Source organism: Branchiostoma lanceolatum, chromosome 1, assembly GCF_035083965.1.
Source record: "Branchiostoma lanceolatum isolate klBraLanc5 chromosome 1, klBraLanc5.hap2, whole genome shotgun sequence".
Classification (NCBI taxonomy): Eukaryota; Metazoa; Chordata; class Leptocardii; order Amphioxiformes; family Branchiostomatidae; genus Branchiostoma; species Branchiostoma lanceolatum.
Window position 1 is genome coordinate 31,830,562 of NC_089722.1, and position 26,351 is coordinate 31,856,912.

At 42.1% G+C, this 26,351-nt stretch overlaps 2 protein-coding genes across 3 annotated transcripts; one reads left to right on the plus strand and one right to left on the minus strand.

Moving 5' to 3' along the window:
- The first annotated feature begins 1,031 nt into the window (after positions 1-1,031).
- On the plus strand, positions 1,032-26,086 carry LOC136449053 (uncharacterized). Of its 2 annotated transcripts, XM_066448848.1 has the most exons (3): positions 1,037-1,093; positions 12,972-13,100; positions 15,705-26,086. In XM_066448848.1, exons 2-3 carry the CDS (start codon positions 13,035-13,037, stop codon positions 18,018-18,020), a joined length of 2,382 nt encoding a protein of 793 aa, XP_066304945.1. In that variant the 5' UTR covers positions 1,037-1,093; positions 12,972-13,034; the 3' UTR covers positions 18,021-26,086. The 2 variants fall into 2 exon arrangements, with proteins under 2 accessions (XP_066304953.1, XP_066304945.1); XM_066448856.1 differs by lacking the exon at positions 12,972-13,100 and having other exon boundaries at positions 1,032-1,093.
- LOC136428109 (uncharacterized) lies at positions 3,753-5,661 on the minus strand. The gene is made up of 4 exons (XM_066417405.1): positions 5,541-5,661; positions 4,673-4,804; positions 4,409-4,574; positions 3,753-4,124 (listed from the first exon to the last, which is right to left on the minus strand). The coding sequence occupies exons 1-3, from the start codon at positions 5,659-5,661 to the stop codon at positions 4,411-4,413; spliced, it is 417 nt and encodes a 138-aa protein (XP_066273502.1). The 3' UTR covers positions 3,753-4,124; positions 4,409-4,410.
- Positions 26,087-26,351: the final 265 nt, after the last annotated feature.

Sequence of the window (26,351 nt, forward strand, 5' to 3'; positions counted from 1 at the left end):
TAATAAATATCTCTAGGAAAAGAAATGGTACGATATGATATGCATAAACAAGGAAAACATATAATTCCGCTGCATTCTTTAAAAGGCATTCCTAACATGTGAAATACGTAACTTTGGAGGATATACTATCGTATAGCTAGATTAAATTGACCAACCGCATTTGATAACACAAATGAAATTCTAATACCATTGGGCAACAATACCCATTACATTATGGAGGGGTGCTATTTTCTATATGTACCTGTACCTAGCTTCTTTTTCTTTTTTTCAAAGATTTATTCGTCATCATAAACATTTTGGCAAATATTCGGAAAATGAAAAACGTAATACCAGCTCAATTTCGCGATCTGACAGGGCAAGAACTCTCAGTGGCTGTGTCCCCCATAGAAGAAATTAGATCGTCCATGTTACAAACATGGCGTTCAAGTCCGTGACTAGCTGCTAAGTCATGCAAAGGGACGTGTGTACCGGTTGTACTATGAATGTTTTGCAGTTCCGATCCTTTAAATATGTAATGCTTACACAATGGTTCTCGGCAACACTTCAGTGCTCTTGCCTTTGTTGACAACTCTATAGAACTTGTAAAGAACTCGCCTTGAAGTGATTTATGATTGTTTTGGTCACATGTTGGAAATATCTCTAGGCTATAGATGACAGGACAAAAGTTCATGACGATTAAAAACGTTTTCTTAATGTACAAAACACAACATGCAACATTTATTGCACTACATGAATACATATATGTGTACGTTTGTATCTATGTGCGAGCGAGCAAGCGCATGTGTGTGTGTGCATCTGTGTGTGTGTGTTTGTTTGTGTGTGTGTGAGAGAGAGAGAGAGAGAGAGAGAGAGAGAGAGAGAGAGAGAGATAGATAGAGAGAGAGAGAGAGAGAGAGTGTGTGTGTGTGTGTGTGTGTGTGTGTGTGTGTGTGTGTGTGTGTGTGTGTGTGTGTGTGAATGTGTGTTGTTAGTGTAAGGCAGCAATAGCAGTTATTGAAACGTCCCCAAGAAAACTGGTCTAACAGCTTTGTGGGGCTAAAGTTTACGACTGCCTACAGTGAGCACGGTACGTGTTTCAACGAAATTATCAAAGGTAAGTTCTGTGATATTAGTCCAGCTGTCAAATAGTACATAGTACATTTGTCTTGTGTTTTAGTCGCGCCCTAGTCCAGTGTAAGAGATACATGTGTTCACGGCGCGTTCAGATGCTAACAAGTCGTGTCAGATAACAAGTAAACAAATGCGTGACCTCTGTATCGTTGTAAGTGCAAGTCAGGTATTCAGTCATTTGGAATAATGTGCAGAAAAATGTCGCAATTGTTGTATCTTTGGTGCTGCTTTTCGGTGAGGAGGGAGAGTCTGTGCATGATCTTCGTTGAATGTAAAAAGGACCCAGAGACGACCTCATTAAAAACGGGTGAATCGAGGCCTTCTCAAGAATGTCATGCACAACTTAACTGCATATCTGAAGTATGTATGCCTCGGGACTACATTGTTTTGTGCTGATACTGCGTATATTTTGTGGCGTCGCGGTGGCGCAGTGGCAGGGTGTTTGGCCCCAGAACCCAGAGGTACTAAGTTCGAATCCGGGGTTTCCTGATTTGTCCCGTTGACGTTGTGCCCTTAGGAAGGACACTTTACTCGACTTCCCTTACTTCACTCAGGTGAAAATGTCTTCCGTCGGTTAGGGACGTCCCTCGGATGGGATTTTAAATGGAGGTCCCGTGTTTGAACAGAGCCAAACATCGAGTACGTTAAAGAACCCACCGCACTTAATCATCGAAAAGAGTAGGGGTCCTTCCCGGTGTGAGTGGTTCAAAACCTACAGTCCTAAGTTTGCGCATTTGTTAATATGGCGATATTAGGGTACTAGGCGGAATTATAAGAGTTAACGTTACCCTATCTACACACACAGTCACTTTTGATACTCCTTTTGCTTCTTCATCATGATAGCTTGACAACTTTTCCTTCCCATATTACAGCAGTAGGTGTTACCAGAAAGTATATCATTTAGTATTTTCGGACAACGTTTCAAAGCAATCACTACTCATCAAAATATTAAGCTTTTTTATGTTATCATGTCACAAGTGAGAACTCTGGCGTAGACATTAACATTTGAAATAAAGATAAAGATTCCTGTGTATTGTGAGCTTAAAGACATCCAGAGCACTATATGAGGCTTGAAACTTGAATAAAAAAATCCAATTTCTAGTCATTCCTCCTCATAGTAAATTTCAATCACACTATACCATTACATATCGACATTAAAGGAGCAAAGATACGATGTCGTTGTGTGGTGAGAACTGATAGAAAAACCAAGCCCTAATAGACTAATCCTGACCGTCCATCACAATTAGCAGTTCGACCAATGAGAGAGTGACTGCATGTCCGTCAAATATTTGCATTTTTATGTTTTAAGTTTGCATTTCTACGTTTTGACGGAGGTGGGCGGGGCTATGGTATAGGTCTATTTACACTAGGCGCGTGAAACTAAAATATCACCATGTAGCTTATTTTTGTGCCACTTTTGAGCACTTTTGATTAGAAATCCGCACGCACATGTGGTTAATTAACAGTGGCATTAAACATCAATTTTATAAAGATTACAGCAACTAATATTTCCAGTTTTCAAGCCTCATAAAATGGTCTGGGTGCCTTTAAGTAGCATTATAATTCTGAAGTTCCTTTTCCCTCTGGTATTCAGAGTAGTAGAGGTTTTAGACTTACTCAGAAATTCGGAATAATAGTTACTTGCAAAACATTTTGCCCGCGACAACGGCTGCGCGGTAAATCTCGATTGATTGATTGATTGATTGATTGATTGATTGATTGCTTGATTGCTTGATTGCTTGATTGCTTGATTGCTTGATTGATTGATCGATCGATTGATTGATTGATCGATCGATCGATCGATCGATCGATCGATCGACTGATTGATTGATCGATCGATCGATCGATCGATTGAATGGTTGGTTGATTGGTTGATTGATTGATTGATTGATTGATTGTAGGAGTTGTACTTTGACAACATAAAAAATCTTACAGATTTTTAAGCCTAAACAAGCAGATAGACAAGTTTAAAGTACAAAATGTTATAGGGCAAAATGTTCTTCAATTTGCAATAGAAATAGATTGGAATACAAACGTTTGATACGGTTCACCAAATGATAGATTTCATAATTCACAAAACAGTTTTAATTCAGTTTTTAACAATATTGACGTGTAAATGTCTCACCGAAAGCTACAATACCCATCTAGACCAACCTTCGAGAAAATTAAGGCAGACGAAAAACAACTGTCAGAAGTTGATAACCTTATATTGTTGCCACCAAACGAATTTACATGGGATTCTAATTTAATATAATGCGAAGTCGCCGAATACAAGCTGAGTTTAAAAAATGTAAAAGTATGAATGTGATATCATACGAAACTAATACAGCTTCCACCGAAACAATAAAGAACGAATTGTCTTAAGAACGCAGTAATCATAATGATGCTAGCTACGCTAAGCGTCACCAACTCTTCCTACATACCATGCCCGCAGGATTAATAGAAATATTTCCAGTACAAATTACTGTAAGGCTAATCTGTGTAACGTATCATCACTGTTCAGGGATCCCAAGTTTGAGGCCGTGCACCTCCAAGCCAGGAGACTGATTTCCAAAAGTATTTTATCACTATCAAAATCAGTCCAATAGAAGCTCAATAACAGCCTCCAACAAAATGGTGACAGAGATGGGTTCATGCCAGACTTGGCTGTCAAGCTTCAATAGGTCTGACCAGTGGGAGGACTTCTAGAAGCGTGTTAAATTAGGCTACTGTGAAACTGTCTAATATCATTACCAGAGCTAAGGAACAGAGATTGATCCATAATGTATCAGACTCGCTCGCTGCACGATTATATTTGCTACTTCTTTTCTTTTAACCAGCTCAGCGAATGAAAACACACAACATTTCTCTATCATTCTATCTTGATTGTGGATTTCTTAATTGAAATTAAACCTTATTCTCAAAAGAACCTGTTTGCTATACTATTAACTGACTATTCTGAAGCTCTTAGATTCTGCTTGTACAGGTGTTCTTCGCTGACGATGTTATTTGACGCAGTCGTAGCCACTGGGTCTCTGAGGAATAAAAGAAGTTGGGTAATGAGTTCAATTGGATAAAGAAGAGGTATCCCTGTTTTGCCATGATGTTTTGCAAAATATGTATAGTCAAATGTTTTGTCTATTTGTTACTGTGGATTCTTATTTTATTGGTATGCATTCTCTGTGATGGAATGTGCTTGTTGGTCACCTTACGTCATAGTACCTGTCAGTGGTTTTCCGTTGCATTGTAGGATGGCAATACCGTCAACTACAATGCAGTAACATAAACTCAGTACATGTAATTTTGGAGTTACTCTTACCATCACTTCTGAGGTCCGTAGTTGACTTCCTCTAGCTCCTCCTCCAGCTTCTCCAGCTCTTCCTCCACTAGACCCAAGGCGGCATCTTCCTCCGCTTCATTCACCTCCTCCTCCAAATCAGCTGCAGCCTCCTGGAAAGTTGCCACTTTCTTCTCGAAGGTGTCACCTGTGGCAGATTTTAAAAAAAAACATAGTTAAGGTACCAGAAGCAGAAAAAAACTCAAGATCAGAATCATATGATCTTAAAGACAGAGTTTAACGCACCATCGAGATCACGATTGGTTCCCTCCATCTTCTCAATATCTTTCATCAAGCCCAAGAGGGTATCACTCTCCTCTGCATGCAGCCCAGCAGAGGCATCTTGGACAGCCTCTTTATTCTCCAGGGGGTTCTCTCCTGTTCATAGATGTAACGTAAACTTGCAGTTAGACGTAATGTACCAAAATTACTGCTTCATGTTGTTGGAAAAGGAACTACTCTACATCTAACGATGTACGAGACATGTGAAATTAAAATTGGGTTAATGACCCGCTTTCCTTCGGTCTATACGGTGTGATAAGGCATGGTCGTCCCTATATATAACCACCGAATAAAGTGCCGAGGTCGCGAACCACTTTATTCGGTGGTTATAGGGACGACCATGCCTTATCACACCGTATAGACCGAAGGAAAGCGGGTCATTGACCTTATTATCATATAGCCATTGTCCATATAGTAGTTAGTAGTACTTTGTGTTGTAATTGATTTGTGTAATAGTTGTCGCACATGAAATATAAAAACAAAACACCCTGTCATTTAATTGTAACGTTCGAACACCGGGTCCGTACGAAGTTTACAGATCCGCGGGTCCATACGAAGTTTACAGACCTGCTTTTCGGGTCTGTATGAAGATTACAGACCCGCAAATGGAGCCTTCTGATCGGTCAACGATATCTACCTATATGACGATAAGTGGCAAATATCACTGTCGTCAAAGAAGCGACTAGAACAAATATTTAAGGTTGAAATTAAGTAACACTGCCATTGCAGGGATGCCGTGTATCTTAATGTAATCCGTCTGGCAAACAAAATCCACTCCACTCATCAAGCAGAAAACGAATGTGGAAATATTGGATACATCAGAGCGCGTCACCTTTCTTGATGAGGCTCCCCCTCCTCCTCCAGGAGTCCACCATGACGACTGATCCCAGCAATATCACAGCTATCAGCAAAGCAACTTTCATGCTAATAGGAGAGAACATTATAGAACACATCTTTATGATTTAAAAAAAAGAATTCGCAAGAATTATTCACAGATTAAGAAATAAATGAACCATTTATAAGCAAGGAATTGGGTGGTGACCCTTCGGGGAGACCCATGGGGTGTGATGCATGATAGGATCCATCCCTTAAGTATTGGTTCCTATGAGGTAATTGCTGAAATTCCAGGTCAATTTTTGGGTCAACGCAATAGAAGAATTAAGTTGCTAAGGGTGAAAATTGATCACCAACTATTCACACAAACGCTACAAAATGTATTTCTAACATTGGACCTAGATTTCCTAAGAGCCGCCAATTTTTGTGAGTCTTTTTTTTTTTCAAGTCTTAAGTATATGGGTTTCAATGGGATGATTAACAAAAATGAAATTCCAAAGCAAGTAGAAAATATAGTTACTAAGGCTATACGCTGACAAATAAGTATCCAGAAGCAGATTGCAAAGGCAATTTTTAAGCTCAAACCAAGATTTCTTAAGAGCCGCCAAGTTGACGTTTGTCCAATGGTTGTTTGCGATATGTCACACCTGGCTGTAATTGATCTGAAGGGTACTTGGGGGGGTCTAACTGCTGAAATAATTATCTCCATGAAAATGGAGAAAAAGTTTTGGCTGTGCACGTGTCTGTGTGTCTGTGTGTGTGTGTGTGTTTCCGGATTACTGTAAGCAGCATAACTCAAGAACCTCTTGATGGATTACGATGATATTTGGTATGTGGGCGGGTGGTGTGAAGCCAAAATTCAAGGTTGATTTTGGGCCCCCTGGTATGTGACCTTGGTACTGCAGCAGAACTTGATTTTTTTCTATCTTTTGACCTGGACATGCTATGGTCTTGATTTTTTGGTGGCAGATAGCTTGTGATGTAACGAAGAAGTGGTGTATGTTTGGGTCCCCTAGCAGCTTGTTCTGGAACTGCAGGGGCGTTATTGTGAAAATCTTCTAAGGAGAACAACTGAACAGAGGAACGTTGGATTTCCATGATATTTGGTATGCAGGTACCTTGTTATATATGCAAGACAATGAAGGGGGCGACTTACATATCTCGGAGCACATTTCAGTCAATTAGAGCTAGAAGTTTAGAGTGGGACGGGCATGCTATGGGGTGGATAACTGTGACGTCTAATAGACAGATACCTGCTTCAGTTAAAGGCATCCAGAGCATTTAATTAGGTTTGAAACTTGAATTAAAAAACTCAAATTTCTGTTCATTCCTACAGATAGTAAGTTTCAATAACACTATACCATTATGTATCGAAATTAAATGAGCAAAGAAACGATGTCGTTGTGTGGTGAGAACTGTAAAAAAAACCAAGCCCTAATAGACTGATCGTGACTGTCCATCACAATTAGCGGTTCGACCAATGAGAGTGTGACTGCATGTCCGTCAAATATTTAAATTTTTATGTTTTAATTTTGCATTTCTACGGTTTGACGGGGGTGGGTGGGGCTATAATATCTACAGTATTTACAGTAGGCGCGTGAAACTAAAAGATCACCATGTAGATTATTTTTGTGCCGTTTTTGCGCAATTATAATAAGAAATCCGAACGTAAATGTGGCAAGCAGTGGCATTAAATGTAGATTTCATAAAGATTACAGCAACTAGAATATTCCCAGTTTTCAACTCTCATAAAATGCTCTGGGTGCCTTTAAGCAGAGCTAGAAGCAAGTTGTGTATTCAATGTACTAAGTTTGATCAAGTAGTGATGTTTTGACATCGTAATTAGAGGGCATCCGCGGGACACCTAGATTACAAGGTGCAGTTTGGCTTTGTCAGACCAAGGACATTAATTAGTGTCGTTACATTAAATAGCGTCCTTGGCATGTTATACATATATATAAGTATCCTTTTGATTGGCACGTACCCAGCTTTACACGTGCCATTTCTGCCCCGCCAACGCTGTTTTTGACGAAGGTGTTCTGAATAGAACAGGGGGTTCTATGGGTCTTCTATTCGTTCGATATGGTGTTCGACAGGATCGGTCTATTGTCTGCTATGCTTATGTCCGTAGGCAATATCTCAGGGTTAATATCTACTGATTTAACATGCCTAAGAGCTAGTCAGGTGTGATATTTTGCATACTAGGATAAATCAAGTGTGCGGCCGTTGACAAAGATATGATAGGGGCTCGGAATTCATAACGCCAAACATGAAATGTCCGATTAAGATTTGCAAATGGTTTACGGCCGTGTTATATTCGTCGTACGATAGTCATAAGATTACAAACCGGGGACATTCTTGGAATAGTCGTGGGAAATTCGGCCGCCTTGTTACCGAAAATGCTGTCTGTTGGTTCTGTCACAGCCTTCCTTAAAATCCTACAATATCAAAATCACGCGACGGCCTGTGACGAATGTGACCACGCCTTAAACCCCGTCACAAATAAGAAATTCAGATCGGCCGACGTGTTGGTGAGCTTCAAATGTGCATTTTCGGCCAAAATACGGCCGACGTCCTGTCGATTTCGCGATTCTTAGAAATAAAAATTGATCCAAATATTGGCCTTTTACCAGGTTAGTCAATACTGACTTTGTCCATGTTCAAGAGATGGTACCATCTCATGGGGGATTTTTAGTTTTTAGTGTTCGAAGGACGTCGCCCGAGATTTTCATTGGAAAATACGATCGACGCTCGGGCGATTTTGAAATTCGGCGAGCTTCGGGCGATCTACAAAGTCAGCCGACGCTCGCATGAATTGTGACGCCGGCTTAACCGACTGTGACCTTATATATGGTGATAACTAGTGGTGCACTTTTAACTAAAAGACGTAGAGCAGAATTTCAGTGTACACTGCGCTATCCCTACGATTTCAACAATGCCAACATACCTACAAGTTGTACAATGATCTCACTGGACCCGTGACACGTTGGCGGCCCCGCTGCGTCCTGAATTGTACTTGTGTTACCCTTGACTTTATGATGGGAAAATCATGCAAAACTTAAAACACGACAAAACACTGAAAGCGTAAAAATATTCGCTTTTATCGATGGATCTGGTTTGCGGTTTGTCAGATCGCCAACGTGCCGCGGGTCCAGTGCGATGGGGGCTTTACTGTCCGCCTGTATCTATTGATTAATGAAGAGCTTTAAGTGGTCCTTACCTTGAAACAGTCACGGTCAACTCCAGACGTCTGAATCTATGTGGAGAGTCCCACTCGGTTTTGAGACTTTGTTCTTTAGACGACAATCTTTGGTCTTACACGCAAGTGCCCGATTACGTCCTTGATGCTCTCTTTTTATAGAATAAAGAACTGGTTAAGCGAGATTCTTTGATGACGTTTCAGGGGCGGAGTCATTTCACGATGGCTCACAAATATTTCAGAAGTTGCTTTTTGCTATACCGTGGTTAACAAAGAAGCTGTGGATGGATATGCTTAATATTTGGTTTGTGGGCGTCTGCAAAACGAATGACATCTTTTATTAAAGCACCCCCCTCACCCTACCGGATTTCCAAAGCACAACAGCAGAACGTCCGGTTTTGATATCTCATGTTGTAGACATGCTATGATCATAATGTTTCTTTTCTGTGGGGGCCCCGGGGGGGGGGGGGATAGCTCTTAGAATCGGAAACAAGTGATCAACAGAAACGGTGGTCTGTCGCTGGGGTATGTTTTCCCGTTGCTATGCGCGTATAGGGTTACACGAGACAACATTTTGGCTAATGGTAAAACATTTGTAAATAAACAAAATAGTGGGGGCGGGAAAATCTTTCCAAAATGAAACGAAATTAGCGATTTTACAAACTTTGAATGTTGTCATTTCGCGCTGAATGGCCGATGTTTCTAGATTTTGCTCCCAGACACGATTTTTTTCAGGTTTTAGGAAAAACCGTTACAGTCAGTTTGAGCCGTTAATGAGGTAAGGTGGCTGCTTTTTTAAGCTGATCCTTTACGATGTTTGAACGCATGTCGTGCCGTACGGATAGGGGGAGGGGTTGATTGACACCGGCGTAAACAATCCTTCTAATATTGAAGGTCACCAAACTTGAAATGACACCAGTAGCTTCGTTACATGTTAGATATCCACAACAAAGTGCCAGCATAGATATACTCTCCAGAAAACAGATAATATTAGTGACAAAAGTAGTTTTTCTTCTGATGCGGGGAAAGGGGCCTGACCGCGCGGGTTTACACCAAAAACATGCAATGACCGCAGGTGACCCCAAATCGAACGCGCGTTCAGTGATCTGGCCTTGTATTAATCACATGATACAACGCTTCAGTGATCTGGCCTTGTATTAATCACATGATAAAACGCTTCAGTGATCTGGCCTTGTATTAATCACATGATAAAACGCTTTAGTGATCTGGCCTTGTATTAATCACATGATAAAACGCTTCAGTGATCTGGCCTTGTATTAATCACATGATAAAACGCTTTAGTGATCTGGCCTTGTATTAATCACATGATAAAACGCTTCAGTGATCTGGCCTTGTATTAAAAACTCTATAGAATTTGTAAAGACCTTGCCTTGAAACAAATTCTGAATGGTATGGTTACTGGTTGTGTTTGAGGAGGTATTTGTGCTGCTCTGATTGAAATATTTCTGAGCGATAGATGTCAGCATTGCCAGGACACAAAAAAGTCCCTGACGCTTTAGAACATTTCCTTAATGTACGAAATGATCATAAAACATGCATTGGACTGAACAAATAGTAATTACGTATATCAGTGTACGTATGTGTACATGTGCGTGTGTATGTGGTGTGAGTGTGTGTGTGCCTTGTGTGTGTGTGTGTGTGTTTGTGTGTGTGTGTGTTTGCGTGTGTGTGTCTGCGTGCCCGTCTGTGTGTGTGCCTGTGTGTGTGCCTGTGTGTGTGTGTGTGTGTGTGTGTGTGTGTGTGTGTGTGTGTGTGTGTGCCTCGGTGTGTGTGTATGTGTGTGTGTGTATGTGTCTGCGTGTATGAGTGTGTGTCTATGTGTGTGTGTGTGTGTGTGTGTGTGTTGTTAGTGTATCAGGCAGCGAGAGTGCTTGATATTAGAACGCCTCCAATACGCCAACAAGAGTGGTCTATCAGCTTCGTTGGGTTAAAGTGTACGACTCCCTACATTAACCACTATTCTTACAACAACGGAATTATCCACGGTTAACTGCTTTGATTTGAATCCACTTGATAGTAAAAAGTACATAGTACGTTTGTCGTGTATTTTAGTCGCGGCCTTGTCCAATCTAAGAGATATATGTGTGTTCACGGTACGAAGCATGCAAATATATGCGTGACCTCTGTATCGCTGTAAGTGTTGATCAGCTATTGAGCCATTTGGAATAATTTGGAAAACAAGGTCGCAATTGTTGTATCTATCATTTTGGGGGCGGGTTAACGTCGTTAAATGTAGTGTCATGACGGTAACTGTCACAATTTCTCCAGGGACCCTTTGATTGACCACGTTCACACTTGGCAAGATCTTATGCGAATCAATTCGCATGAAAGTTTTCCATTTGAATAGCTATTAATTTGGTTGGGTTCAGTCCCGCCATTGAAACCACGCTCTTGTGTCCACACTCGAGGTCACAGAACAGAGTATGATCCGCGACCCCCGGGGGTCTGTGACGTGGGTAAATAAACTAGTACGGCCCAAATTCATGAAGACCTCGTAGAAAGTCGCATGTGAGAGGAATGCTAGCCTGGAAACCATACCCTCATCGGGGGCTCCCCGATATCTCTGCGGCACTGGGAGTGACCCCGCCCGCCCTGACAGCTTAGCCCGCTCGGTGTGTTGGTTTACGGCCTTGGATTAGGGCGGCGGCGGAAGTAGGGTGGCAGCCGAAGTAGAAAGGCTATCGAAACGGTTCAATAAAGCAGACTGGGCCCGGTAAAACACTCCTAAGCCGACCCCTAGAGACTGGGACCAGGCTAGAGGCATCCAAGTGTTAACTGTGCTGTGTGGTGTAGGCATATGTCGCCTTGAGACTAGACTGTATGATTTGGATTGTGAAGTTTCTTTTTCCAGATTCTATGACATCAGATCTATTCGCATTGCTATTGAACCGACTTAGGAATTCACACATACGGGACGCTGCTGATCAATTCGATTCAATCCACCCTCGAGCTCGAATCAATCTCGGATTGAGCTGTTCAAGCTATTCGAATTGACCCTTGATACGAATTGATTAGCATAGATATTGCCTATAAGCAATTGGGAACACATCCTAGGACCGCCACTTTGAAAATCGTCTTATCGAGGCCTTCTTAAGCCGGCGTCACAATTCATGCGAACGTCGGCCGACTTTGTAGATCGCCCAAAGCTCGCCGAATTTCATAATCGCCCGAGCGTAGACCGTATTTTCCAATGAAAATCTCGGGCGACGTCCGTCGAACACTAAAAACTAAAAATTCCCCATGAGATGGTACCATCTCTTTGACATGGACGAAGTCAGTATCGACTAACCTGGTAAAAGGCCAATATTTGGATCAACTTTTATTTCTAAAAATTGCCCGAAGCCCGCGTAATCGACAGGACGTCGAACGCACTTCGGACGAAAATGCACATTTGAAGCTCGCCAACACTAACGTCGGCCGAGCTGAATTTTTTATTTGTGATGGGGGCTTCATGGCTAACTCTATAATAGCTTAACAACTTTTCCTACCGGTACCCATATTACAGCAGTAGGTGTTACCAGAACGTATAATCATAGAATTTTCAGACAACAAGCATTGAACACTGCTCATCATAAAAAGATCAAGCATTCTTATGTATTCATCTCACAAACAAGACCCCTGACGTAGACATTCACAAGTACACCACAGATAAAGTTTCCTGTGTAATGTAAGCTTAAGTATCATTTGATATAGTTCCTGTTCTCTCTAGTATATCAAATTGTAAGTATTATGCTGAATGTTGATTCTGGGCAAGTCTAAAACCTATGCTATTTCAAAACTAGGTGTCCCCAAACCTATACCGCTTACTCAAAGAGCTATCTACCACTAAGAAATCAGTTCCATAGCACGAGATATCAAAACAGGAAGTTCCGCTGCAGTACCGTAACAAGCCGCTGGGAGCCCAAAATCTAATCATTTTCAGGTCTCATCAAGGCCTACCAACATACCAAGTATCAAGACAATCCATTCAAGCATTCTCGAGTTATGCTGATCAGTTGCACACACACACACATACACACAAACACACAAACGCTACCCTATGCACGACCTTCTCGGCGAAGCTGACCATAGGTTTAAGACTTGCCCAGAAATTCAACCAATTGTTGTACAATAAAAATGTGGATTGGTTGTCTTCATCCCTCTAATAAAATTCAATTAGGAAAAGTTGGATTTGATTGGTTACGGTATAAAACTTACTTATCGTTGCAGAGACTACATCTCAAACCCCGTCTGCATCTTTGACAGTCGTCAGGTCTCACAACGTCATACGAAATGGACGCGTTGTATGCGAGAGTTTCGGAGGCCATCGCCGTCATACCTAACAATACTGTGGTACAGGTAGGTTTTGATAAACATATTTAGCAATGCACGTTTATACATCATGTTATGATCAAAAGTTGGTATGTTTTTCGACACAGAACTGTAATTAACTTCTTCCTTTTGGTAGGTTTGGTGGAGCGTGTATTGTTATGCTCACTATTTATGCCGTTAAATGCCGTTATTTGTATGTGCGTCTGCAGTGCAAAAGAGTTACAATCGGATCGATTCACATGTTGGCTATTAAAACGTTTACAAGTTATATATCTCCAAAGAAGATGGTCATAAATCTATTGTTTACCTCGCTACCGCATGCATAACATCCGTAACTATTGAAATACTCTTTTTATTCTACAACCTTTTACCAAGTCGTCCAGCGTTTCAATATTACGCAAATGATAAAAAAACAGATCATTTTGCACTAGTGTTAGTTGGCTCTTTTCCAAGTGACCTTGCAAGACCTCTGTCGCGAACGTGTACAACCAATCCTCATGGCCCTTACAAATCTACTACCTTCACAGGATAGGTGAATAACCTCAAGTTAGTCTGAAAATCTGATTGGTCACTAGTGTTAGTTGGCTCTTTTCCCAACGACCTTGCAAGAACTCTGACGTCGCGAACGTGTATAACCAATCCTCGTGACCCTAACAAATCTACTACCCTTCACAGGATAGGTGAATAACCTCAAGTTAGTCTGAAAATCTGATTGATCAGTGAAGATTTAATACAGCTTGCGCTTCAGACAAAGTCCTTGCTAGCTAATGATAACAATCTATCTTTCTAGAGTGCACTGTACAACACAGCCTTTTGTATAGATCTAATGATACCTTTGAAAGAATTTTGCCTGGGGGTTTGCAGATTGTAGAGTGTCAGTAATATTATTTGTGATCGTTCAGCCGTTATGGTATCTGACCTTGCGGCCCTGACTGTAAAGGTAAGTCAGCCATTTGTAATAATTTAATGATATTATAGCCGACGGTCATGCCGGTAGTGCCTTTAGTTGTCTTGTCTAAATCATCTTTAAAGGTCACTATTGTAAGATGTTGTCACCAAAACTGGAAACTTTTCCCAATGTTTCCATTTGTATAAACTTTTTTACATTTTTGTCGTAATTCTGTCACATTGCAAGTGTTTATCTATGATCAAAAGATGACCAGTACATGATATGTTGAACTATATATATATTCCAGTACTCCAGTTTTAATTGTAAACACAACCCAGGTTTTCAGTACGTTCCTACTGTACAACGACCTCTCATTTGCAGTCCGTAAATATCACTAGGCAGGTCGAGTACTTCTTTTGTAGAAGAAATGACCGAAACATTTACTTTTTTTAAATCCTTGCAACCACATAATTGAGGCATTCAAAAGAATGACCTACATTGCAAGCTGCGATGTGACACCACTCTCTGTTGAAATGTCGAGTGATTTACCACTAACGGGAGTCGCCCAAACATAGGACGTTTTTTTACGCGCTCGAACTCACGGCGCTCAATTGCTGGTTGCCAGAGAATGGTCATGTTTTAATGAATGAATTTTGACACGAAATGTATTCATACTGTTCATGGGCCCTTCACTCTCCGCGTTAGAAGCGGCAAACGCTGTGAGACGTTTTCACGAATGTACCTTCTGAGTTAGTGCTACGCCAGATAGTGTGCCTAACTTATTACGCTTTGGTAAATTTGCTCTCTTCGGAAGTTGGTGATGAAGTTAGGGAAATGTAAATAAGGCTTGAAGTCTGCTATATTCTAGCTTTCTTTTGACCGGAAAATTTTGACTGTGTCCACTTCTCACGTCATGTGAGAAGGGCTATATCCAGCGCATCCCAGCTTATGTTTTCACGGGAAATAGGCTACCTCGCACTGTGCGCGCGGCCCGACGTACGTCTGGCATGCGACCCGACTTACAAAATCAGTTTGTTTGTGTTTTATGAAGTTATATTTCTTATGTGTATGATAGTTGTGTATCTGCTTGGCACAGGTCGTGTATTTAGGTGCCGGGCCGTCTAGCTACGCAATGACCCTCTACTCAGCGTTGCCATCATTATTGTCAAAATACTATTCTCGACAAAACAAGAAGTAGATATGTACGGATATGTTTTGCATGCAAATAACAATTATATGCATGAACTTGTTTTATTTACCTTCCTTGTGAGCATAGTCAGTGGACACAAACACGGCGTACTTATGCATAAAAAGATCACTAAAAAATCCGTCACGTGTTAGGGCGCGTCATGAGTTAGGGCAGTCCCCGTTAGTATCAAAAGATGAGATGTTCACTCTGTGGTCGCCTGCTCAGAACTGCCCTGGATAGACAGTGGTCTATCTTCTTTATTGATCTTAATCCGTTACAGATGTGAAGAGTGGTCCTGCCATAGGACCATCTGTGGACAGTACTAGCTAACTCTTCCAGATGCTACAGCTAAACATCTTGCATCATCTAAATGTGCTCTCGACAATTGTCCCCCTCTACTCAGGATTCGTCCCGAATCCTTTCAGATAACAAGCAATCGGCACAATTTATGTGTGACAGTTAAAGTTCATCTCTGTCGTGTGCGGCTGTGTCCTTCGAAGCTTTGTTATGTGCTTATAACAGAAATATTGTATCTTTCCACCCTGTTCTTCAGCTGTTCGGTGAGCTACCGACCTCGGGTGGGAATGACTCCGGTAAACCAGCCCGCGCGGCCCTCGTCAGCAAACTCAAAAGCTCCACACCGGGCCGCCACACAGAGATGTTCGGGAGCGGAGACAGGTTCGTGGATATCTTCTTTCCCCACCATTACTCAGTACCTTACGAAGGAGACACCTCCCTCGCCGGCCTGGACAACAACTGGTGGTCAGATTTTTCAGTCGCAGCTCTCTGCCAGGCCATGTACAACCTGACGAAAGACCTACGCAAACAGCTGAAACGGGACGACATCAACAACGCAGTGAACAACAAGAACACCGAGCTGAAGACACACTCCATGCCCTTTTACGCCAAGGTCTTCAGTGAGACTTTCATCAAATCAACGTACAGCACGATTACAGACAAAGCATCGGCGAAGCAGCATTACGAATCAGCGCTGACATCTGATGCATGGATTACGGCAAAAAGGGCCATTGCAGCAGAAGGGATGTGGACAGACGCAGCATGGGAACTGTACCATCACTGGGTAAAACTACACCTGCTCGGCGCCAGCAATGAAGAGATAGATGGCATCATAAAACAGGTGAGCAGCAAGGAGCTGATGATCCCACCGGAGGTAGGAGTGGGGACCTGGACTAGCTACACAGCCTGGATGAACCCAGCGGCTATCACATTCCAGGACATCGAAGGTGATGCGGCCAACGGAATCTTGAAGACCGTACCCCTCCAAGTCATCTCCCCCGGTCCATACCCCGCTCCACCGACAATGATGAAGGAAGAAAACTCTTTCGAGTTTACGGCAGATGGCCAACCAGGGAGAGGGTACCGTACTAGCGGCGGCGGCGGGGGTGGTGGCGGTGGGGGTGGAGGTAATATATTCACCAGCTGTTTTTCTGGCAACACGATGGTGCTCATGGCAGACGGGACGACGCTTCTTCCCATCTGCTCCGTCGAGGTCGGCCAAGACGTCTTCACGCTGCAGGGTCCACGCCGAGTCGCAGTAGTCTCCACCCCGAGGAGGAAGGGGCGTCTCCTGTACTCCATCAACGGTTGCTCCTTCAGCTTTACAGAAACTCACCCTTTTGTGACGGCAACCGGACACAGGGATGAAGATGGCCACGGGCTCGCTGCGGTATCTCCTAGGACACTGGTTAACTTGGTGCCCACGCTCTCTCGCCTTGGAGTTGCCAAGATGGAGGAAGGAACGGCCGTCATGTCTCTGAAAAACCAAGAGCCGCGCCCTGCCAAAGTCAGTGTGTTAGACATACATCCTGCCACTGCCGAGAATGCTGATGACTACATCTATGACTTGATCTTGGAGCCTACCGAGAAGGGTTTCCCACATTACTTTGTGGGGGACGGTACATCGTTGTTTCTTGTTGCCTCAGAGGTGCCAAGGATAGAGATAGCGCCTCATCTAGCCACCACTGTACTAAAGGCGCTCCACATGGCTCATGACAGTCTTCATGGACGACCAATACAGCGTAACAACGGAGAATCTCCATCCAAAGTCCCGCATGTCTTCCAGTTGCTGACTCCCGCCTTGGCCCTTGTTTCACCTCTTCAGCAAGCTCAAGGAGTGGTCCAGCAAACGCAAGACCCCGCACCTTTCAATATCGCCGATATCCTGAAAGTCTTCGTCCAAGAGAAGACCGCTCCAACCCAAACATCTTACCGACGTGAGCTAGGCGAGGCTTGTGAACAAATAGCTACTCACCACGGTGAAGAGATTGACGCTATGGTAGATCTTGGCTGGAGGATGATAGGTAAAGAAGAGAAAGACGGCAGTGATGAACACGTCTTGGCTGTCACCATCCTTGACATCATCTTCCACGATGTTCCTAACCACAACCCAGGTGAACGTCTTGCTGTCGCCGTGGAAGCTAAAGCCAAAGAAACATCAGATCAAGCTTGGTGTGAGGAGTCTGATGAGAAGAACAGTTCCACTTTCGTGCGACACTGCCGACGAGTCTTCTACTTCCAGGATGTGGACGTAGACGATGAGAGTCTTGTCGAGATACACTTTCATGTCCATCACCTCGGAGAAAAGCGCCCCCTGCCCTACACCGCCCGAGCGCTAGTCCCCGGAGCGTTGGAACAAAACTACCGCATGTTTGAAGCCATCTTACGGGAGGGAGGTGAGCACGAGGTCGGGCTGGTCAGGTTTGACGTCAGGCTGCTGAGTCTGGGTGCGATGCAGGAGGAACAGAAGCGTTCCAAGACGTGGAGCAACGACGACAGGTGGGCTTTTGCACTGGAGCTGGGGCAGCAGTATGGGGAGCTGTTAAAGATGTACTTAGATAACTCAGATTAAAGGCACTAGGCCAATGTAGGAATCGCGGACACAGAACCAACCTATTGTGCAAGAGGAGCAACAGAATCAAGCCATTTAGACCAGGGCCTCACAGCCCTTCCTTAACAGAGACGGGGGGCGCCACAAACTGTCTCCAAGACGTAAAACAATGACGACAGGTGGGTTTATGCACTGGAGCTGGGGCAGCGGTACGGGGACTTGTTGAAGATGTACTTAGATAACTCAGATTAAAGGCACTTGGCCAAAGTAAGAATCTTGGACACAGAACCAAAGTATTGTGCAAGAGGAGTAACAGAATTAAGCCATCTATATCCAGGGCCTTCCAGCCACACCTTAATAGAGACGGGGGCGCCATAAACTTTCTTCAATTTATAATCCTCTACTCACCTAGTAACGTTGTCTGTATGCATAACGTGGCGGGCTTAGTATTGGAGATGGGTCTGAGATACGGGAAGCTATTGAATAAGTACTCAGATTAAAGGCATCCGGACAAAGTACTACCGGATCACACTGGACAACGTAAGAATTTTGGATTTTTTTGCAAGAGGAATAAAAGACGACATGTACATCAGATCCTGAATATCATCCCTAAAAGCAGAGACGGGGGCGCCATAAACTTTCTGCAACTTATCCACAAAGATCCACTGATCCTCGAGTATCGTGTCATATCTTTATTTTTTCAACCTCTATTAATAACAAAGTATGTACAACATGTAGACAATAATACACACAAGATGAAATGTAAATAAGTAACAATGTACAAAGCTTAGGGTGCTGACATTACAGAGTGAAACAGGAAAGTGTTCCATAAATTGTCGTACATCAGGTCTCTGCCACTGTCCTTATGTTTTATCCATTATTTGTAAACAACACATTTTGCCACAGTAATTACTTTGTTCACAGTAACATTGACTTCCAGATTATAGTTGAGTCCAAGAAATATCAACAATTTGGTTATCTTTACACTAGTACCATTATGATTTAACATGTTCTCAACTTTTTTCCAGAAGTTTCCAAGTCTTTTACAATTGACGAACATGTGTATATATAATACTCAATTCATTACACAATGTACACATTGGGCTATATATCTCGCCCACCTGGTTTCTAATTTGCCATTTGTTTAGTTTTGCTTTACAGGGTAGGATCTTATACAAGAGTTTGAAATTAAGTTCTCTCAATTATCGCGTCATATCTGCAAAATCCAGAAAGCGGTGGGTTGACCATTCCTTGACAAAGACTGGTGTTGGACAGTTGAAAAGTCCATTTTTTGGGTTGGTCAATAACGTTACAGTTCCTGAGAATGATTTTTACCAACAGAAATGAGTTTTCAAGCTCAGTTTAAAGACATGTTTTTACAAGGCAAAAATATGAATGTTTATTAGTGGACGACATTATATGATATTTGCTCTCGGATCTTGCAGCTACGGGTTAAGAAAGAAATATAATTATGCCCCTTGTCAAATCCATATGAAAAACTTAGTGACCTTCAATAGGCGTTATGTATGTAATGTATGTAACTTATATTCCTTTTATGGGAATGATAATGTGTCACACAAGTAGTATACAACTGTTTCAAAAAATTGTTAACGGCGTTGATGAAGTGAAATACACTGTAAAGGCAATTTGGTTCTAACAATTGCAAAACATTTATGACATTATAGAAATTAATATGACATAGGTTTAAATTTCCCCTATTGGTACACCTTAGATTTGCGGTAACTACTTGTTGTATGGATCTTACAAAGGCAATAATGTGCATTTACCATATAGTGACTGTCTACATATGAATACATATGAATATATATGATACATATGAATGACGAATAGTAGCAAACATACATGTATATATTGCAATATTGGGAGTTTATATGTTTTACTGTGATCAGGAATGTAGACAGGATTTTGCCATTATATCACATGTACTTATTGCATTCAGTGTTGTATAATTGCGTTATGTTAAGATGGTGCCATTTTAGTACATGGTCTAAACAAAATATTTTCTTCTATATGATTCTACACCTTTTCATGCTGTCTTACCTGTTTTATATTGTTAAAACAATATAAAACAGATGCATACAGTACTTACCTTCGCCGAGAAGGTAATGTTTTGGGGAGCGTGCGTCTTTGTGTGTGTATGAACACAATATCTCGAGAATGCCTGGGTGGCTTGTCTTGATAGTTGGTACGTCGGAAGGTCTGCATCAAATCTTGAAATGGTGCCCCCCTGTTGACAGGGCCTGTCCCCAGGGGCCCTACAGCTATAATAGTGCTCAAACACATAGGTATAGGGCGTATTCACGTGACGTCATCACCCCTACCCTCCGTGGGCGGCCATGTTGGTGCTCACCCTGCGGCGAAGTTTCTCATTGTCCGACGCTCTCTAAATTTCCAAGGAATGCGAAGTCGTCTGATCGCTGTTTTATTATATGCAAAGAGTCTCCAGCCTCACATCTTTTTCGCTACAAAAATCCAATTTCACCTACTAGAAATTACCCATTATCGACGAGCGAGGTTCCCCAACAGCCTACAAACATGGCCGCTAAACTGTGTACAGTGTCTTGAGAGTCGTGAGAAATTTTGCTGACAGGGAGTACGTTATGATCGGGAAAGTTCGACGTTGAAAGACCCCCAGTTTATGAATGAACGTATCTCAAGCAACGACTACACGGTGCCGCGACTGTGTTACACAACGGGCCTGTAACTTGCTTTTCGACCAGATACAAAAGGTTTCCATACACACACGTTGATTCTCAAACTTCAACTATTTAGATCCGTTGTTCGTATGTCAGAAATCCACTTTTGTTTCAGTCGTTAGTCCCTTCGCGATCGTATGTTCCCGCACGTACACGTCCTACACGAGAAACGCAAAACCAATCTTACTGTTACCCGACCGGTGTGTGCTTTATCAGTCCCAATCCAATGATCTGACCACGAGGCAAAACACCATGATTATGAGACAAAACGTTTTGAAGGGAAATTGTGAATGGCGTAGAAAACATCTGCCATTTATACAGAGAGTTCCATAGGGCTCCACTATCAAGTAAGCACCAACATGGCCGCCAGTGCTCGTTGCTAGGGGGAGGGTCACGTGACTGAATACGCCCTATAGCAAGGACCAGTATACAGCTTGTTTTTCATAATGTGGATAGCTTAAATGATGCTTGATATAATTAAATGGTAATTATGCTAATCAGAATCTAATTTGCATAGTTAATGGCAAACTTTATACACCCATGGCATTCCGATATAGGACTACTCAAAAATGTAACATATGTAACTGAGAAAAGGAGGGATATTTGTAGAGAAAAGTTATGCAAATGAAGACCTGATTTCTTTAATTAAAGAGAATATGCTGTGATTTCAAATTGGTAAAGAACTGAAATTTCATACTTGTGACATTTGGAAGGTGAATATTGTTGAATATGAATTATGCAAATGAGGAACTAATGTGCATGATTGATCGGAAAATAACTTTGTAACTTTGTGTTCTCTGGCCGTCATGTTCGGTATTTTGACTTGCTGTTATAGAACAGAAATCTGCTCAGGAATCACCATTTTGGTCCGGATGTGTGATGCAGTGCGGTTTCATGTCAAAATGTCGTCCAAATTGACACTGCTGTACGGCTCGATACGCAGGGTGTTGTTGATGGCATCGAACGGTACAGTGCGGTAAGGTGTCAGCTCAGAATCCTGCTCGGGTTCTTCTGTCGTTTCCGTGTCCTTTTTGGCGTTGTTGCTAGCAGATCCGGATGATTTGTATAGCCGATTAGAGATCAGTTCAGATGTGTTGATGATGACTCCGTGTCGTTTGTGGGCTTGATTCTGTCTTGGTGAATCCTCCTCAGTTTCGTCTGCTGTTTCCACCTTGACCCTGCCGCCCCCTGTGACAGCTCCAGAGTGCTGGTACATCCGATTACTGATGAGTTGAGAACTGATGATGATGATGCCGTGCTGTCCGTGGACTGGATTCTGTCTTCTTGAAACACGTCGTTTGTATATCATCACCGCAACTGCTGTCCAACCTAGCAGAAGTATTACAGCGACAGCAAGTCCGACAGGTATGTACAGATAGTCCATACTGGCTAGCTGTCCGTCATCAAGATTCTTCTCCAATATGAGGTCACGGGTACTGTTCTTGGTAGCAGATGTTGTTTTCCTCGCTCGCTGCGTTAGGGCAGAATTTGTCGTCCCAAAGGACTCAGTTGGGAGCGTGGTAGGTTCTGCCATTGGAAATGCGGATGTCATTGCCATTGGGACTGCGGAGGTCGTTGCCAATGGGAATGCGGAGGTCGTTGCCATTGGGGATGTGGTTCTGAGTTCTTCAGATGAGCAGAATGAGGTGGTGTGGAGCGATTTGAAGTCGGAGCTGGCCAGTTCAGACGGCCACGTGCACTGAAGATAGCCAGCCCTAAAGATGACACCGCCGGTACCCCAGTCCAAGGCCGAGGCGTTGCAGACCAGCCATCGCAACCCACCGTCGCAGACTAAGGGGTTGCCTTTGAGACGGAGTGTGACTCCTGTGTCAGAAATCTTTTTCCAACCCGCTGCCAATACCGTACTGATCTGGTTATTCTCGAGATTGACCTGCAATCGCGCCACTGTTGTGCTGCGGTGGATCAGGGAGAGAGTATCAAAAGGAACCGCCTTTAGTTGGTTGTAGTTCATGAATATCTTATCCAAGCTGTTGATGGCGAAGAAAGCTCTCGGAGACACGGTTTTGATGAAGTTATATTTCAGATTGATTGTTTTCAAACTGGACAGGTTATAGAAGGTGTTGTCGTCGATATGGAAGAGGCGGCCACACCGGATAGCTACCGTCATGATGGACGGAACGGAGGAGAAGGCACCCGGTTCTGTGAGAAAGAAAGAATTGAGAAAAAAATGTTTTGTTATTGCTGGGGTAGAACCTTTGGCGAATTCTTTACTTTTACCGTGGACGTTTTCGTCCAAAACGTTAATGATCTCTACCAGTACACTGCACGAAATGGCCTCGGATCCTGACGTATCCGGCCAGGAGAAACGGGATCCGGAACCTCAGATCCGTAAGAATCCGGATGGATACAGGGGCCGTATTGTACTAACAAACTCAAATTTACCTACATTAACCTACATATGCAAGTGGCACCCTGATGTGGTATACCACTTGCACATGAGTTGTTTTAGTAAAATACGGCCCCCGGATTCTTACGGATCTGAGGTTCCGGATCCCGTTTCTCCTGTCAGGATATGTCAGTATCCAAGGTCATTTCGTGTAATGGTAGATATATATATATATATATATCCAAGAAAATGTAATTGTTACATAATCGGATGAGACTAACATATGTTGAAATAGATCTAGAAATTGGATGTATATATATATAAGTTTGTTTTTACGCTGAAAATCATTAGATCGCTGAAAATCAGTGTAGAAATACTCTTCCTTTATACCTATCCTGTCCCTCTTGAGAGAGACTGACAGGTGACATATTCAATATTAATTCTTATCATTGCGTACAACTTCAATATTTTCTATATAAAAGATCAGGATTGCATCGTCTTCTCCTATCAGTTTTGTTCCCTGAAAGGCTGATGATATTCTATTTTTATATCAGCCTGTCAAAAGATACTACTAGCATCTTTGGTTGTTCGTGGAATGAATAAAGATATGAAAAGATCAACTAGCTCTTATCATTCATACAATTTTGTTTCCTTCCTCTAAAAAACTTCGTAGATGAAATAACAAATAAATGTTTGTCAAGCATTTTGAGAAATAAGAAGGAAATGTTCACCAGACAATTTGACATTGTCTTCGAAGATTTTATGCCGATATATGGCATTCATTGCACCAGGAGCTCGACTCACTCAGCTCTGATCATAGTTCAACTTTGTTTATTTCGCCACTCACCTACTGATTTTTAGATGGACGTCGATTGAAAAGTAATGACCACATTAATTTGAAGTTTGGTGGATATTGCTAAAAGACGCCATACTACATAATTATGCCCCAAAATTTGACTTGTGCACCTTATTTCTGTGCGAGAACTTATTGAACATCCCTCGTACATATTCCCCGCACTTACCTACTGCCTGGATGGTGCTGCCGGTTATGACGAATGTGATCAGGTTAGGTAATGGCGGAATGTGTTGTTTGGTGAGGGTGGTGAGGTTGAATAGATGGTTCAGCATGATTCCAGTCACGGACTGGTCAAACCCGGTAGGAACGTCATTCAGACACGTCAGGCCATGGTTTTCTGCACTGCAGACACTGTTAGCGGCAACCTGATGGAAAAAAAATCTATCCTTAAATATGACTAGAGTTAAGTATTTGTCCTACATATACTTCAGGTTTGCTTTGTTAGTTTAGCGATTACGGGGTCTTTTTATAAATATGAATTGGTATTGAATTTTTCTTTTTATTTGAATTGAATGTATGATAGTTGAGTGCCGATTTGTTAAAAATAGAGAGAACGCTAGCGACCCCAAAAAACACCCCTCCCAATGAAATGGTATGGCTACCCTGCGACGTCACAAAGTCAAGATGGTGGCCACTACACATGCCAACGGATCCAACAAAGGTTTTGCTACGCAAACCTGTAATTACAAACTGTAGTGAGTTATGAACCAGTCGCATTTCCATGGGGTCTTAGATGTGATGTAAAACCAAGTGGGGCTTTGAATTCGGAGGGGGGGTCGGGACACTAGTCTTACTGCAAGTACATTTCTAAACCGCCGCCCCCGATCTGGTAGTTTACTGACTGTTGTTAGTACGACAAATTATTATCATAAAAATGTACCCAATTGGCTGTCTTTAACATGACGTATGGCAAGACTTTGTTTTTACAACAACCAAACAAGAAAGAAAACAAACTAAGACTTAAAGGAGTCATAAACTCTAGAAGGGAGTGTTATTTTCCACTAGATTATGTATCAATGAATACATAACCAGCCGACTTTTTACAGAATTCCGCTTGTGGTGAATTACACAAGGTGTGTTTTGTAAAATAATATGTAACTCACTAAACCCGTGCAGACCCTACCCATGTATCCCTATACGTATACTCATTTCCTTCATCGTGAATATTTTGGGCATGAATGAGGGGGGTTAAGCACAATAAGAAGGCCATATATCTACGGTACTAATGCGGGGTTTGATTTGTTCTCTGAAAGCAGTGGAAAATAAAAAGTCCCACACTTTCAATGATGAGTGGGTTGGATGATTTTAAAAGGAATATGAGTTTCTGTGTATTTCTTAATTTAGAAAAGTTTTTGGAGATTTCGGATACTTTCATGAATAATCTGTTTCTTTCGGTTTCAAATTCGGGACATTCGCATATAAAATGTATTTCATTTTCCACTGCTTTCGTTGCACACTGTTTACATGTTCTGTCCTGGACCGGTAGCTTTTTGTATCTCCCTTTCTCTATTTCTAATGGGTGCGCGCTAATTCTTATCTTACATATTGCCGCACGTTGGTCAAAGTCATTATGATACAGATAATTTTCCATGTCGTAGATCGTTTTTACGTTTTTGTAAAATCTTAGTTTTCCTTCATCTTTCAACAGGTTATGAAAGAATGTTTGAATATACATATCTTCTAATCTTCTTCTTAACAGTGCACATGTCTGTCTAACGTCTATATTAGGGTTGTCGGTATACCAAATGTATGAGTAGCCACAATTGTCAAGTACCTCCTTTACATGTTGAGTCCAGTTTTTCCTACGATTATTCACAGGTATATGTTGTTGTGACAGAAGTGCGTCTACTTGGAGAGGATGTGAGGAAATGTCTAGTTGTCTGAGTCGTAGCCAGTATTTCACTATGCGGACTGAAACATCTAGATCGACTGGAAATATACCCAGCTCCGCTCTACATGCTACGTTACTTGAGCTTCTTTGGACACCAAGTATATTTTTACAAAATCTGTTTTGAATTATCTCGATAGGACACTTATCGTTCAGGTAATCCTTTCCCCAGATTTCGCAACCGTACAACATGATAGACTTAATACATGCGTTGTATATCCTTAACAGGGCCTTAGGAGACAATGGTGAGCGAATCAAATGTTTGAGACTGAAAATGGCTATACTCAATGCTTTTTGATGCGCATGGGACGAGTGGGTACTTTATCGTATACTGTAATAATTATTCATTTTTACTTCCTAAAATTATCATCTATTGGAAAATAACTCCCCCCTCTGGACTTTAGGACTCCTTTATAATTAACATAGCTTGTTAAAACATTTTATACATTCAATGAGTTTCAAAGACTTTCAGTGCGTATTTTTTCGTTTAGGCTTCGAATAGACTGAGGCTCTTCAATATTTTCGGTTTGCTGTGTAAGTTATA